At 52.5% G+C, this 15,465-nt stretch overlaps 1 protein-coding gene across 1 annotated transcript; it reads right to left on the bottom strand.

Moving 5' to 3' along the window:
• Positions 1-739: 739 nt before the first annotated feature.
• Positions 740-14,439, bottom strand: NAA40 (N-alpha-acetyltransferase 40, NatD catalytic subunit). The gene is made up of 8 exons (XM_057729670.1): positions 14,038-14,439; positions 7,982-8,077; positions 6,937-6,989; positions 4,506-4,601; positions 4,256-4,414; positions 4,052-4,135; positions 3,556-3,633; positions 740-3,304 (listed from the first exon to the last, which is right to left on the bottom strand). Exons 1-8 carry the CDS (start codon positions 14,281-14,283, stop codon positions 3,163-3,165), a joined length of 954 nt encoding a protein of 317 aa, XP_057585653.1. The 5' UTR covers positions 14,284-14,439; the 3' UTR covers positions 740-3,162.
• Between the last annotated feature and the right edge of the window lie 1,026 nt (positions 14,440-15,465).

Raw genomic sequence — 15,465 nt, 5'->3', positions numbered from 1 at the left:
ACCTTCCGGCAGATGTGACCACCAACCAAGCAGGAGCACCAGGAGGCTGGCCCCTCCAGTGTCCACAGGAAGCGCTCTGAGCCCTGGCTCCTGGCCCACTTCCTGCCTTGGCTCCTGGTTCCCTTTGGGCCAGGCACGGCCCTGGGAGAGAAGCTGCACAGCTCCATCTGTCACACTTGAGGGGCTGGAGCCTCCCCCAGCTCGTAACTTTCCTGCCCTGTCAGGCCTGACATGAGTTACCCTTCCTTTGAGCCTTTGTCCTTTGTAAGTGGAGGGAAGAGGGGGCTGGAGTCTTTTTAAGAGACACAGAATATTCTGAGTAACCCAATAAAATAAAAAGGAGGAAAGATACACCGACACTCTTGTCTATACACCTCCCACGTAAGTGTCCTGGAATTCACGTTTACCCACAGATGTCAAATGTCACAACGCCTGGCCTGGGCCTCTCTCCAGCACGCAGAGAAGGCGCCCCTCAGGAGAAGACCTAGGACCCGTACCCAGGACTTTGGGGAAGTGGCACAAACACGTGTTCCATCTCAGTTCCCACGTCTGGCTCCTTGCCCCAGACACCCTGAGGTTTTCTCAGCCCAAGGGTTCCCTTCACAAGAGGACGTGTGGGGCCATCACAGCCATGTGTCCCCCAGGATTTAGGCCCAATACTGGGATGGTCAGAGCCCACACTGCCCCCGGCACCCCAGCGTCAGGAAGCCATCCCAGCAGCTGAACAAAGTGTCTTTTATTTGTGACATACAAATACAACCAATGCAAAAAGAGATCACTTTTTCCCTTTGATTCCAGTGATAACAAGTTGCTAAAGAAAATATATATATATATATATATATATATATATATATATATATATATCAAGGAGTTTATCTTCAAAGTTTCCTCTAAAAAAAAAAAAAACACAAAAAAACAGAAAGGGTTAAAAAGAACCATACACATCTGACAATCAATGAAAATAACCTGAAATAGGGTGGATACAACTAAAAAACAAATCTCAAAATTAGTATCTTAACACGCCCCAAACAAACAAACCAAAAAGCCTGGTGTAAAAGGCCTGCTATCCTTCTTAAAACCAAGACCTTGGGGAAATGGAGAGACTGATGGTTGAGGACTGAATGGGCTCAACACCAACAATGGAGTGACCTGCAGGTCTCAGGCAGCGCCTCCCTGACCAGCCCGACCCCCCAGCAGCCCTTGGGAAGTGGCAGAGGCAGCTGGACAAGCAGGGCCCAACACCAAGTGCCCGGCTACCAACGGGGCTCGGTGCCAGGTGTCCAATGAGGGGAGACATGTACACTTAACTCCCTTTATGTGGGATTTACACTGGGGTCCTTTTTGGTCCCCTTGAGCAGGAGGTATCAGAAACCCATGATCTAAGACAATAAATATTTCTCATTCTGTGTCCTTCAACAGACAGCAGGGATCAGAGGAAAAGCTCTTGCTAAATATGCTTCTGTTATCCCATGATTCTTGGAAGGTGCCCTCCAATGCCCTCCCAGTAATGAAAACTCTCCCCTTTGGGTAAAATCTCCTGGGAGCCAGTAGGGCAGGGGCAAAGGTGGGCTTATTCCAGTGTAAAGCTGCAAGGTCCTCTCCAAGGGAGTGCCACGTCCACTGCTGGCAGGTCAAGAGCAGCGCAGAGCACTCGGCAGAGAGGCTGTGCACACAGGCCTGGCCCAGGCAGGAATCGGGGGGGAGAAGCTCCGGGAGATCCGCCGGTACAAGCGGCCTGAGTCAGGGCAGACGGTGGGGGCGCAAATGGACTGAGGTCAGAAGGACTGACAGACCTCCTTGGGAGCAACCTCGCAAAGGCAGAACCTTTGAGATGCTCCCTAAGGCAGAGCTCAAGGTTGTTCAAAGGGAGGTGGTGGGTGCTTTTTCCTGGATAAGGATTTGGTCATTTTCTTCCCTGGAAGGGGAATAAGGTCTGGGGATGAGGGTGAGACTAAGCTCTGACCCTGCACCCTCTCCATCCCACGAGAGGGGAGGAAGCTTCTCCTGCTCCCACCCGCTGCTGCAGGTGATACCAGAGAGAAAAGCAGCTGTCTGGCCACTGAGAGGTGCCTTCCTGAGGCGGCGGGGGTGGGGGTGGGGGTGGTAGGCTGGGGAGTGCAGGCAGGGGGCCTGCTGCTGGCTGGGGGCTCTCCAAAGAGGGAGTGGCGGTACGGAGGGATGCCCACCTTCAGAGAGCTGACAGCACCAAGATATGAGAGAGGACACGGTATAATTTACAGCAGGAATAAGGGGTTTTCTGGGGGAAGATGAGGGGCTCCCTGATGTTATTCCCTCCTTGCAAGAAAGAACAGGGGTATTGAGTGGGGTGAGAGGCAGGGGAGAAAGTGGTGAGAGGTGATGAAGAAGAGCAGGCAGGGCTCCGGCTCTTTTCCGTGAATAAAAATCTTGAGTCATTGCCTTGGATCAAGAGGTTAAGGTCAGGATGCAGCCAAGTCCCAAAGCTCAGAGAAGCCATAGTTTCCACGGCAGGCCCCACTCACACCTGCTCCTGGTCCTCTGGGCCCCTCACCAACAGCAATGGGGGGGGGGGGGGGGGGGGCAGCTTTTCTCCCAGGTCGGCTGGTCCCCCGGGACAACTCCACTCTAACTGTGGATCCACGAAGGCACAGCCAGAGAGCGCTCCCTTGCTTCCCTGTGCTGTGGCACAAAAGACCTTCCCGAGCTCTCCATCCGAGCATCCTATCCAGGAAGCGGGAGTCTCTCTGACGCCTCTCTCTACAGTCAGACCTTACACCACGTCCATTCCTCTTTGGGAACCAGCCAGACCCTGACCCAGGGCTCCAGGGCTTTCAGGAAGGTGGGAATAAACACTCCATTTGTCCAGCAGTGTGTGTGGTAGGGAGGGGGGCCTGTCAGGAATCCAGCTGTGGGGACGTCGGAGAAGCTCACGCTCAGGGGCTCAGGGCCGAGTAAGAAGTCAGCCACCATGAGAGGATGCGGCTCGCACCCGGCCCCCACAGGCTCTTCCCGCAGCACCCTCTCCTCTGCTCCCTCCCGGCACCCTGCTCTTCTAGGAGAGAGTAAGGGGTGGCGCAGACCACTCCTCCCCAGGGTCGGGGCCGAGGAGGCCACAGCTCTGAGGGCACCTGGCAAGCGGTGAGAGACCGGGGAGAGGACAGGTCTTGGAGAGAGCTTGGGAGTTCAGTGGCAGCAGCCACCACAGTGCCCCCCAGAGTGGGAGTGCTGGCTGTCCCCAAACTTGGTCCTCCGGCTCAGGATCTCATAGGAGCAGTCCTCCCCACAGCAACCGGACATGCTTGGGGAAGAGTCGTCGATCTCAAATCTGCAGGTGGGTGGGAGGAAAGGGCTGGCTGTGGGCGGCTGACTGCCTTCCTCCCCAGGGGTCAGGACTCAGGAGTAGGTCAGGGGACCAAGCCACGGGTGCTTCCACACCATCTCTCCAACCCCCAGCCCCATGGACTTCAGGACCAGGAGCCCAGCGTCACAATGGATGGGGCCAGGACAGGGAAAAAGACACGGGGGCAGGCAGCTGCTACCGCCCCGAGGGTCCCACACCGGGGTCCAGCTCCTTACTGCAGTGCTTCTCTGAAGAACTGGTAGGCGCCATGGTTGTGCTTAAATACCGTTAACATAACTTTCTTCATCTGTGTGCTGAGAAGGAAGCAGAGAGAACCTTCCAGAAAGAGAAACAGGTGCTAAATCATGCTTGCTCTCTCATGTCTCTGCCTGCTGTCCCCCACTTGCTCCTGAGAAGTGTTCCTGAGCCCCGACTCTAGCCTGCCTTGAGCACCCACTGCACTCGGCATCGCCCTCTGTGATGGGGCTAATCAGGCCCCCACCTGACTGGCTTCTCCACGTCCTCTGCACCCCCATCACTCAGTACAGAACAGGCACTCAGAGGTGCCTGCTGCCCTGAGCCCAATGTACAAAATCTGGAGTCACGGCAGCGCAGGGAGAAGCTTACTGGTTCTACACACCTTTCTTCCAGAACATTCCTAGGAGCCCTGTCCCCCACGAGGGAAGCCTGAGGCAGTTCCTCGCAAACGAGAAGCACGTGGGCAGCCCTCACCTGTTGGCCATGAGCTGCAGGATCTGTATGAGGAACTTCCCCAGGCCTTTCCGCCGCACCTTGCTTTCCAACTGCACTTCGTAGCTGGGAGAGGGAAGCAGAGAGGCTGCAAGGCCTGCCACAGGCCCAGAGGGGTGTGCTGGACTCCACCACGGGCTGGAGTGCCTCCTCCCCCAGCGCCTACCCCCAGGCCTGGGCTCCTACCAGTACAGGACTTCATCCCCGCACTCCACGTCAAACCGGAAATGAGAAAAGGCGACGGGGACCGAACTGTTTTCCCAAGCGATGAGGTACCAGGCTCGGTCATCTGTCATTTCCTCGCGTTTCTCTCGGTCCTTCCAGCCCCACTCGCTCTGCTCATACCTGGGAGACGGGGTGGGCGGGGCGGGGTCGCAGTCAGGACGGGGACTCTGGAGAGGAGGGCCCGGCTCCCCACCCGAGAGGGCGTGCTTACATGGTCTGCATGTTGGTCTTGGTCAGGTCGAAGGCCCAATCCACAGTGGCTGGCTCCAGGCCGGACACTCGCTTACATTCAATGGAGACGTTTAACCTGCGAAGAGGAAAAGGAGGCGCCTGGGGCTGGCGATGGCCCAGCACCACCCACGGCCCTGACAGCCTGACGAGGAGGTGCGCCTGGTCTCAGTTAATCTACAGAAAAAAGCCGAGCCCGGACATGACTACAGAAGGTGCCTGTGAAGGAACTAAGCCGTGCAGGCCGAGATTAACAACTGTCATCACCAGCCCACCACCCTGACCACAAGTCCCATTTCCTGCCTCCCCTGAACAGCCCTTATCAGACTCAGCACTTTGTAAACTACTGTCTCTCTCTGCCACCTCTCTGCTCTTTCCACCCTCTCTTCTGTACTTTGTTACAAACACCCAAGTCTTCTCTGTTCCCTTAGTTCCTGTCCTCAGGCGTTTTTCCTGTTGCTTTCATTTCTGAATCAAGTCCTCACTGGGCTCCCATCGGACCTCTTCCTTCTTATCTATCAATCTCGCCTACAAGAGCGCCTGGATGACCTTGGGCCTTTCAAGAAGACTATGCCCGCCCCCCCAGGAGTCCTGCCTCTGCTTCCTCTGAGGACACAGTGCGTGCTCTCAGCTGATCAAACAGGGTGGATCGGCGTTCACCCTCATGCTGTTTTCCTAAACTAATCAATGATGTAGGCATTAAGGTATCAATGTGACATTTTTTATTTTTGGCCGTGCCGCACGGCTTCCAAGATCCTAGTTCCCCAACCAGGGACTGAACCCAGGCCGCGACAGGGAAAGTGCCAAGTCCCAACCACTCTACTGCCAGCAAGCTCCCTCAATCTGCTGTTTACTTCTAAATGAATTACATAAATTACAGTTAAACTCCTTGGCCGAACTGTGAAATCATATTTTCCAGGTAGTGCCACACTCTGAAAGGACTGACTCGACTCCTCAGAGGACGTCACCACTGGAGCCCACCGTCACCTCTGCCGACTGGCACGTCACATGAGCCGCACATGTGCGAGGCCTTACGAATGCAGAACTTCCTGGCTCTGAAGAGCCTTCCTTTCTTTGCAAGGACTGACCATGTAGTGGTCAGAAATGCCCAAACACGGCACTGCATCTGTCTTAGCTATAACTTTTCTCAAGGCGGGTTTGCAAGTATAAATTCTCTACTAAACTGAGTTCTTTGAGTACATGAAAGTAGGATCACAGACACACAAATCACACACAATTCCAGGTACCAAATGAGCCCAGAGGCAGCTGGTAATGCCTGCTTCTGAGCTGGTCCACATTTCTGGAAGTCAGTGGGAGTGTGGGATCGGGAACACCGAGTGAGATCACAGTAAGGACTCTCTAAACTATGTCAAAGGACTTCCCAGAAGCTGAATAATGACAAAGCTTCTAGAGGAACTGTACTGCATCTGATCACAGACAGGAAGAATAAATTAATACGATACTACGAAATTCAGACACAGCTATGAAAGGCAAATGTAGTACTACCTACTAGAGTCTCTTCTTGGTGTTTCATGCATTTACATTTGTCTTATCTCGTTCATTAAACACTCACACCAGCTGCTACTTACAGAGCTGGATATAGTCTCTGTCCTCCTTAAAACCACCTTGCAAGTTTGGCATCATCACTCCACTTAACATAAAAAATGAGGCTTGAAAAGTATGTTGACTTAACCAAATATGGTTAATAAGAGGCACCGTTATAATTCAGACCCATAGTGATAACTCCGTAAAATCACAGCAGCCAATAGCACGTCAGGTAAGACAGGTCACACTACCTACTTTACAAACCAAAGGAACAGAAAGGGGAGGGGGGGCTTTAATGCAGATTCTGCAGTGAACTGGATTAGTGATAAGAACAACAGTGAAAACAACGAACCCTGAACTAGCCTTTAGTATGTTCCAGGCACTAACACTTCACATCTAATCCTCCGGACGACTCCATGAGGTAGGTACCCATTTCTGATTCGAAAACTAAGGCACAGAGAAGGGAAGTAATTTGTCCAGGGTCGCAAAGCCAATAAGTGGCTTTTAACAATCAAACTATATAGTCAGGGAAAGAATGCTGGACCGGGGCTTCTGAGCCTCGGTCTCCCTCTTTACGAGGGAGTCGGCCTTGATGATTTTTCAAGTTTGTTTCAGCTCTACGGTTCTTCGTCGGAGAGAATAACAAGTCCCACAGAGACATCAGTCTGAGATCAGGCAAACTTTGCTCATTTGCAGATTCCTCTGTCGCCTAACTGGGGGATTTTATATCTACAGGGTACTGGCCAACGTTTCTGCTTTTTCATTAACAAAAAAGAATGAAACAATTTGGGTCTAAGGAGGCCTACTCGGGAAAGGTGAATTCCTGAAGAGACTCAAGGAGACAACAGTTAGGAATGCTGAACACTCACCCATTCCGGTCATATTTCTTGAACACTGGGAAAGCCTCAAGCGGGTCTCCAAGCTGTGGAGGGAAAGAAGAGGAGTGACACAAACACTAGCCTGGCAGAGCCACAGGCTCCACCCCAAAGCACCACGCTGTGTAGACCCACATGCAGGCTCAGCTCCCAGGCCCAGGAGTGGCCCTTATACGGACCCTGCATCTGCCTAAGCTCTGAAATCACACATAGGAGGGAGGCTCTGCGAAGAAGGCCCATCAGGGTTTTAGCTTCATTTGTCAGGGTAAGAAGAGACTTTACTGCCTAATTCTAATGCTGGCCTCTGGGCATAAGACCTATTCAGCACCCACCTGGCTCAAGAGAGGAGAGGTCCCTTGATCCACTCACATACTTCTAAAAGGCCCCCAACCAACCTACCTGGTCAAAACCCAAAATGAAAAATCAAGTCCCTATGCCACATGCTTGTAAGTGTGACTTTACTGAATGGACTAAGAGAATAACAAAAACTGGGACATGAACTGCGGCAGGAAGGGTGACCAGAATCTCTCTGGTTCCATTGGAAAGCTGAGCCACTCCCAGTCAGGCCCACTGTGTGCTCAAAATCATGGCTACTCCTTCCCCGACTGTGGCCCCTCGAAACCAGGCTGCATCCCCCGGTCCCTGGCACAACCTGTGGTACCTCATGGGCAGGCAATGTTTGAAAGAAAGAACGAGAAAATTATACCACATTTTACCAGGGAGGTTTCCTCCCCAAAATGCAAAACCCTGACAAAAATTTCTCCAGACACTCTTCTAGTGGTAAGGAAGGAGACCCACAGAGAGAAGCTGCCACTTCCACTTGAATCCACACCTCCCTGCACGCCTGGGCCAGTCGCTGGCCCTCCTTGCAACTCTCTCGCAGCCTGGCTAGTCCCCCCCACCCCGGCGCAGTGAGGAGGCAGCAGAGGTGTGGATGCGTAGTAACACAATTCTGACACAGGGTGGCGCCAAGAGAAATCAAATTAAAAACCAAGCTGAAGTCCCCGGAGGAATGGACTAGCAAGGAGGGGAGAGTCACCCTGTTGGCAGCATCCACTTTGGCACAGACAGCATCCATGGCTGCTCGCTCCTCCAGCCGCTTCTGTTTCTTCTCTTTTGCTTTGCTCGACTTCCTCTGCAACAGGGAAAAGCAAAGTTGGCTGTAAGGCTGTGACCAACCAAAGACCTGACTTTGACTTTGGAGACCCTAAAGGTCAGTCCCCAATATACAGCAGAAACTCCGGATCTGTGCTGTCACATGCTTGGTTGCTTAGTTGGGTAGGAAAGACCCAAGTGCTTTCCTGTTGTGAGACCTTGGGAGTGTCACTAGACTTCTCAGCTTCCCTACCAGGAAGAATACTGACTCTTGGGACCACTGGGTCACTGTGAGGACTCAGTGAGAGCACGTGACAATACCTGAAGCAGAGCCTTGCCCCCCCCCCGCCCCAGCAGGTACCTAACAAATATTCACTCATTTATTCCCTCCTAAGGTGGGAACAAGTAATTTTAGACACTCAGGGCAGGTTTCAGGGAGGCGATGGCATCTGAGGTAGCTGCTGACGGCTGCTCTTAAGTATAAACTTATTCAAAGCCTTTTCGGCGTCTTCTGGCTTAAGACAAAGATCTGGTCTGGGGGCAGCCTCTTGGGGAGCTGGGTCCCCTTTCTAAGCTAGGGCCGGGGCACTCTGGCTTAAGGGGATGGAGCTGTTCCCAGAAACAGCTGCTCAGCCAAGGCCAATGAGCGGCAGGCACACCGAGCACCTAGTAGCAACAGGGCAGAGTGAAGGGCCCTAAGGGGTTCACCTGGGGACAGAGGCCATACTGACACGTGATCAGCAAAGCCAAGCTACAGGGAACACCGGCAGAAGGGGAGGAGCAAAGGGAGGCTGTCCTTACACAGAGACACAAACTGCAAACCGCCTGCAACTCCAGATGGAGCAGATCCTGTTTGGAGGCTCACGTGGGGTTTTCTCAAGTCTAAATGGACCCTCTTACCCTCCTGTAAAAACTGGTAACACAGGGAAAAGAGCCTAAGCTCTGGGGTCCAACAGACCTTGTCCAAAGCCGCTTTCTGCCTTTCGGGTCTTAGGATAAGACACAACCATTCTTTGGGCCTCCTTCCCTTATCTGATGACTGGGGCCCTTAATACCTCCTCTGAAGCAGTAAGCCCGTGAGGATTACTATGGCCTGTGTTCAATAAATGACACTTCTCATTCTCACTCTCAAGGAGGCACAGAGCAGCCCAGCCATCCGGAGGTGCTTGCTCACCCAGTCCAAGTCCTGAAGGTACCCCAAAGGCACTGGAACGATGGCTCTGCTTTTTACCAACTGCACTGCCTCTTCTGACCCCACCCCTCACTTCCCTGACCTCACCAGAGAGAGGTTTTACCACCTCCAGTCCCACCACAGCCGACACTGACTGGCCCAGGAAAGGGTGAGTTGAATACCCAACTGCTGGGTAAATTCTACCCTTGGTTCTTCAAGGAATGACACTGCTTAACTCCTACTTCAAGCCAACAGGAGGCAAGAGCTTAGATACCAGGAACTCACAGGGATGGCTCTTCTAGGTACAGACTCACCCAGCACCAGCTGTGTACTATCTGTAGGCTGAGCACTGTGCAGGAAGCCAGGCTAGCACCCACTTCTTACCTTCCTAGAGGAAGGAACAGAAGAGGATAGACTGTCTTCAGAACACTAGGGTCTGGGGACGGAACCAGCTCCTCTCTACCTCAGAGAGGTTTTAGGTCATCCATCTTTTTTTTTTTCCTCTGGGAATTTGGGTTTCGAGACAACACTGAGAGATACACTCATCTTGAAAAATATTTTCACAAACATTATCTGGTTCAACACTCAGGGCAGAAACCATCACCTCCCTTCACACAAAAAGAAACTGAGGCTCAAAGGGATGGCGTGACTTGTTCAGAGTTCCCCAGAGAGTAAATGGCAGAGGGGAGACTCAGTTCCAGGGGCTGGGCTGCAGATTCAGTGTTTGTCCCACTAGCCACACTGCCTCCCACTGGGAGAGCCTACACCAGCATCCAAGACCTTCTCAGCTCTGCCAAGATAAGGTCAAGGTGAGACCTCAGGAGCCCTTGAGGCAGCCACTTGGTGATTCATTTCCCATTACCCTTCTGGCTTGGTAACAGCTGACATGACATGCCCACATAGTGCCACCCCAGACCCTACCTCCACACTGAGGTAAGGGTAAGGAACACGGAAACTTGACACGGAAGGTCACCAGGGCTGTGCGATGGGGCAGAAAGAACATGAGCTTTGGCATCAAACAGGCCAGGCCGCTGTTCCTCCTGCTGCCCCCTGAGTGACTTGTGAAAGGAACTCCACCTCCAGGAAAACAGGGACTCAACTGCTGGCCTCACATAACAGCCGCAATGATAGGTCAGAAATCAGCACACCTTCACAGGGGATGCCAGCTCCCTGCCTCCCCCTGCACGTTAGCTCTCTCTCAGCATGACACAGAGCTGTAGGATCAGAGGTGCTGGAAGCCAAGTGTGACTCCCAGGACCCAGAAAGCACTGAAATGTAGGCTCCCTCCATAGCATCTCATTTCTAAGCACAAGAAGTAAGTAATTCCTGAGCACAAACAGCAGGAGGACGAAGCCCGGGCTTCCAGGAGATTTATGGGCTCATTCATTCAGGGGAACAGGTGAGCCAGGCAACTCTCAGTGACGCCTGGGGCCGCTGGGGCCTGAGACAGCCCGCGGATAATGAAAGAGCCCCTTAAGCGCTTCGCTGCCTGCACACAGGGTATGAGGCAGGCTGCGGCAGGCTGGGCCAGACAGGCAGGGGCCCTTCCTCGAACCTAGCACATGCTAGGAAAAGTGGTCTCCTACTGTTCCAATTAGCTCTGTCCTGCCTGTGGAGGTAAGACTATCCTGCAGGGACACAGGAAAATTCTCCTAATTAAAATGGGAAATAAGCACAGTGAACAGTAAAGCTCATTGTGGTTAAGTATCTTTCCCAAGGGAGCTTTATATAATAAAGAGTATGGGATTTTGAGTCAAGAGACCCAGATTTGATTCTCAGCTCTTCCACTTAACAGCTGTGTGACTTTGAGCAAGTTATTTACTCTCTTTCCAACAAGGTACTCAGTTTCTCTGCACTTCCATTTCCTCACCCACGAAATGGGGCTAACATGCTTATACCTCACAGGACTGTTTTGAGGAAAAAAATGACACCACGTACTAACTAGATACAGAAATTCTTTATCATAAGGACTTCTGTTTACAAGGACCCGCTAGCTATAAATACTCGGCGAGTGCTTTAATAAAGATGATTTATTTTACTCTTGGCAATAACTCAGCAAGGAATGCATGCTTACTTCTTTGATGAGGAAACAGGCCCAGGGAGGTTAGATAACTTTCAGGGTCACAGAGCCTGTGAACAGGACTCCCAAAGAGGTCTTCTAGCCACTCTCTCCCTCCACTCCCACCAGACTGCATACTCCATGAGGTAGAGGAGAGGTCACATCTGCTTTATCTGGCCAACGTACACCCAGTGCTCAGCAAACAGTAGGTACTTAGTTCATACCTGTTAAATGAATCCTCCAAGATTCAAACCTAGGTCTGAACCCCAAAGTCCATGTTCCTTCCACTACATCAATTAAATGTATATGACACTTGTTATAAAGTGTGATGTAAGAGCTGTTTTCACCAGCAGCTGTGAAACTCCTCCCCTTGCTATTCCTATCAAAGTAGTCTCTCCTTTTTTTAGGCCATACCTTGTGGCTTGTGGGATCTTAGTTCCCCAAACAGGGACTGAACCAGTGACCCCACCAGTGAGAGCACGGAGTCCTAACCACTGGACCTCCAGGGAATTCCCTCAAAGTACTATCTCTATGACTGCTAGTCATAATAGCTCTATAACTGCTAGGGGTCAAACAGAGAAATTAAAAAACAAAAAACACCCAGGTGGGGGCAGGAGGCACCTTTCAGAAAAAGGATTTGGCATCCCTTAGCTTTTTAGTATCAATGCCTCCATCCCAAAAAGAATTCAGAATCCAGAAAAAAATTGGTTTTTGGCAAAGGGAGACAGAGCTCTAAATTACAATTCCTAAAAGACAACACGTGTGGCAGCAAGAGTGAAAGAACTTTGAAGAGAACAGTGCTCCATCTGCTGCCACTCTCTCAGCCTGTGGTCAGGCTGTCAAATGGAGCAGGGCCCTCTGCTGGAGGGTGATGACTAGGAACCATGACCTTCCTGACACTGAGATGGGGAGTCCACAGCCCCCACCCATAAGGCATGAGGATAATGAGAAGGTTCCAGCTCTGCTTCAGGGAGGAAAATTCAAGTTTCTCTTCTGCAGTGAGTTTTAGGCCAGAAGAGACTAGGTAAGGGCTGTTCTGAGAAACACATCTGTAAAGTATGAGTAATAAGAGGGGCCCTAAAGGAAACAGCAAGGATCGCAGGATCTCTGAGGCCTGCTATTTCAACTCAACCAATGAGGAAGTGCTGACCCAGAATGGCATGCTATGCTTCTTGTTTTCTGCTCTGTCTGGAGTGGCTGATGCTGGCTAGACGTGTACTAAGTGATACCAGGGACACAAGAGTTTATTTAGTTTCAACAAGAGCTGGGGTCTGAGACCTTTCACTAAAATCTAGGTTAAATAGTCTCTAGATTTGATTTTCTACACATTAAGCACACAGTATCCAAAAGTCCTTGTTGAAACATGACGAATATGTTTTGACATGGATTTACATAAAGTGCTTTGACATGGATGAGACAACTATTTTTGTCTAAGTTGATTTATTCAGTCAATAACTATTTGAGTGGAGAGGGGGAAAAAATCTAGGTTAAAAACAGTAGGGACAAACCCAATTGGTTCAAAATAGCACAAATCTATTTTAGATAAAGGCTGAGAATACAGGCAAAAATAACAGCTACTATTTAAGAGGCACCTATGTGGCTATTTACATCCACTATCTTATTTTATCCTCACATCTGTCCCAAGGGGGAGGTATCATCATTCCATTACATCGATGAAGAAATTCAAATCCCCAAAGGCCAGGTCACTGGCACAATGTCATGCCCACTAGCCAGGGAAGATGACCCTGAAACTGAGGTCTCCCTGGCTCCAAAGTCAGGACTCCCTAAAGGTGGTGGAAATTTCAGGTAAACACTAAGATACATGCATGGTACCAGGGAGGGCCAGTTAACATTTTCAGGAGAGCGACTGGTGCTACTCTAACTGGACTTAGGAGGACGAACTCACAGAAACACGCGAATAACTTTTACGCAACCCTTTCTCTATCAGCCCATGCTAGGAAGAGCATAAAATGCACCTCCAGGCTGCCTTGCGCAAAACAGGTGGTCACTACCCATCTGGGGCGGGGGCCATCACCAGGACCCCTCCATCGCCCCTTCGCTCACCTTCTGCACAGCCTCCCCATGCAAAGCCACCTGCCCTACGAAGACTACTAACAAGTAGTAAGTAATAAGACCCACTTCGGTGCGTGTGGGAGGCCTTGAAGGCAGGCCTCTGTCGAAAAGGAAGAGAATGTTTTTGGAGCAGGAGGAACCTGGTGGAGAGGTTTCGAAAGGGACTGGGGAAAGCAGCTTGGCTGAGAAGCCGAGTAGCGGGAAGCGCAGCGGCCGGGGATTCGAGAGCCCCGAGTCGGGGGTCTGGCCTCCGGTCACTGCCTGTGTGACCTTGGCTGGGTGCCTTCTTTTCTCTGGGCCTCGGTTCTCTCCAAGCCGGTGTAGGCCTAAGATATGGGAAGCCGCGAAGCCGGTGACAGCCGGGTGATGGGGGACCCCCGGGGGCGGGGGGAGGGGGGAGGCCAAGGCGATGACACGTCCTAGAGGAAGGCAGGGCTGGGTGCGACGCGAAAGGCGGGGGGCACCGGAGGGGGTGGGGCCCGGAGAGGGGGCTCCCTAGGAGATTCCCGGGCTGGGCCGGGCACGGGGGTCACTTAGACTAGGGAAGTCGCGTCATGTGGGGGCTGGGGGTCACGTGAGGCCGGAGGGGGTTGGGGTCACGTGAGAGGGGGGTTCAAGGAACAATGGGGGCGCAGGGGGGGCGAGGGGAGCGGGGAGCCCTCCCGGCCCTAGCGTCTCTTCTGCCTCCCTCACTCACCCCCATGGCGGCGGCGGCGGCGGCGGCGACCCTCAGCTCCTCCTTCCCACACTCGCCGGCAGGGAGGCGGCGGCGGCGGCGGCGGCGGCGACACCAGAGCGGCGGCGGGCCCCGCACAGCGCATGCGCCTCGCGGGCTCCCCCGCGAGCTCCGGCGGGCACCGCGCCGGCGCAGAGCCCGGGGAGGGGACGGGTGGGGGAGGGCGCGCAGGTGGAGAGCCTGGGAGGCGGGCGGAGGGTCTCTCATCCGAAAGAGGCGGGAGGCGCCGAGCTGCGTCGCGCTGGGAATGACGTCGCCCGGGCCCGCCCCCTCCTCGCCAGGCTGTGTCTGTAGCTATGGCAACGGCCGCGCTGCCCCGGGAGAAGCACGCCGCTGGGCAGCCGGGTGGGTGGCAGCGCCGCCCCTGCGCTCCGCTCCGCATCTCCCCCGCCCGCCCGTCAGGCTCAGCAGCCACCTTCTCAGCCAACCACAGGCGTCACAACCTCTGAACTACCAACCAGCCCCTCCTACAACCCTCGGGCACAGGGGAAATTGGAAAATTTCCCACTTTCTAGATCATGAACTCTTGAAATTCCTTTTCTAACCAGAGTCATTCATCCATCGTCTAACCATTCATTCACCCTCCATTCATCGCTCTCTCAATAAACATTGACTAGCACCTACACCTTACGCTGTGCAGAGCCCAGGGGGCACAGCAAGGAGCAACGTGCCGTCGCAGTCCAACACTTACTCTTTAAAGGGGACACAGGCATGGAACAAGTGTTTACTGGAGAGTGGAAGGTGCTGTGAACATCAGACATTAGGCGTCCAGGGTGATATTAATTTCAGTCTATCCCAGCAGACCAGTGTGACCCCCACTTGACCTGCATCAGAATCACCTGGGGAGCCTGTGCGCTGTGCACGCCCTAAGGCCTACCCCAGAATCTCCAGGGGTGGAGCCAGAGTCTTTGCTTCTAAGACTCCCCAGATAGCGTCGTACTCGTGAAAATCAGGAAACCCCTGCCCAAGACAAGCTTCATAGGCTTTGTCAGGTTTTGTTCATTACCCCACCCTCAGTGCTCAGCACAGGTGTGGCCCCCAAACAGTCGCTCAAGCAGTATTTGTTGAGTGCCTGCCATATGCTAGGCACTGTTGCAGGCAGCAAAGAAAATAAACAGAAAAGGCACTGCCCTCGCAGAACTTGTATTCTAGAAGGAAGAGGCAGATAATCAACTAAATGAATGAACCAGTAAAATACATAAAATGTTAGATGATATAGATTCAGTGGAGGAAAATAAAGCAGGGGAGGCAGATGGGAAAAGTCAGCTTTATAGTTTTCACTAAGATGTTCAGGGAAGACAAATGAGGCGTCTGTTCTTTAATCTTTTGTTTTTATTTTTTTATTTTTATTTTTTGGCTGCATTGGGTCTTCATTGCTGCGTGCGAGCT

This window comes from Hippopotamus amphibius, chromosome 3 (assembly GCF_030028045.1).
Source record: "Hippopotamus amphibius kiboko isolate mHipAmp2 chromosome 3, mHipAmp2.hap2, whole genome shotgun sequence".
Lineage (NCBI taxonomy): Eukaryota > Metazoa > Chordata > Mammalia > Artiodactyla > Hippopotamidae > Hippopotamus > Hippopotamus amphibius.
This window is presented reverse-complemented; position numbering and strand designations above follow the sequence as displayed.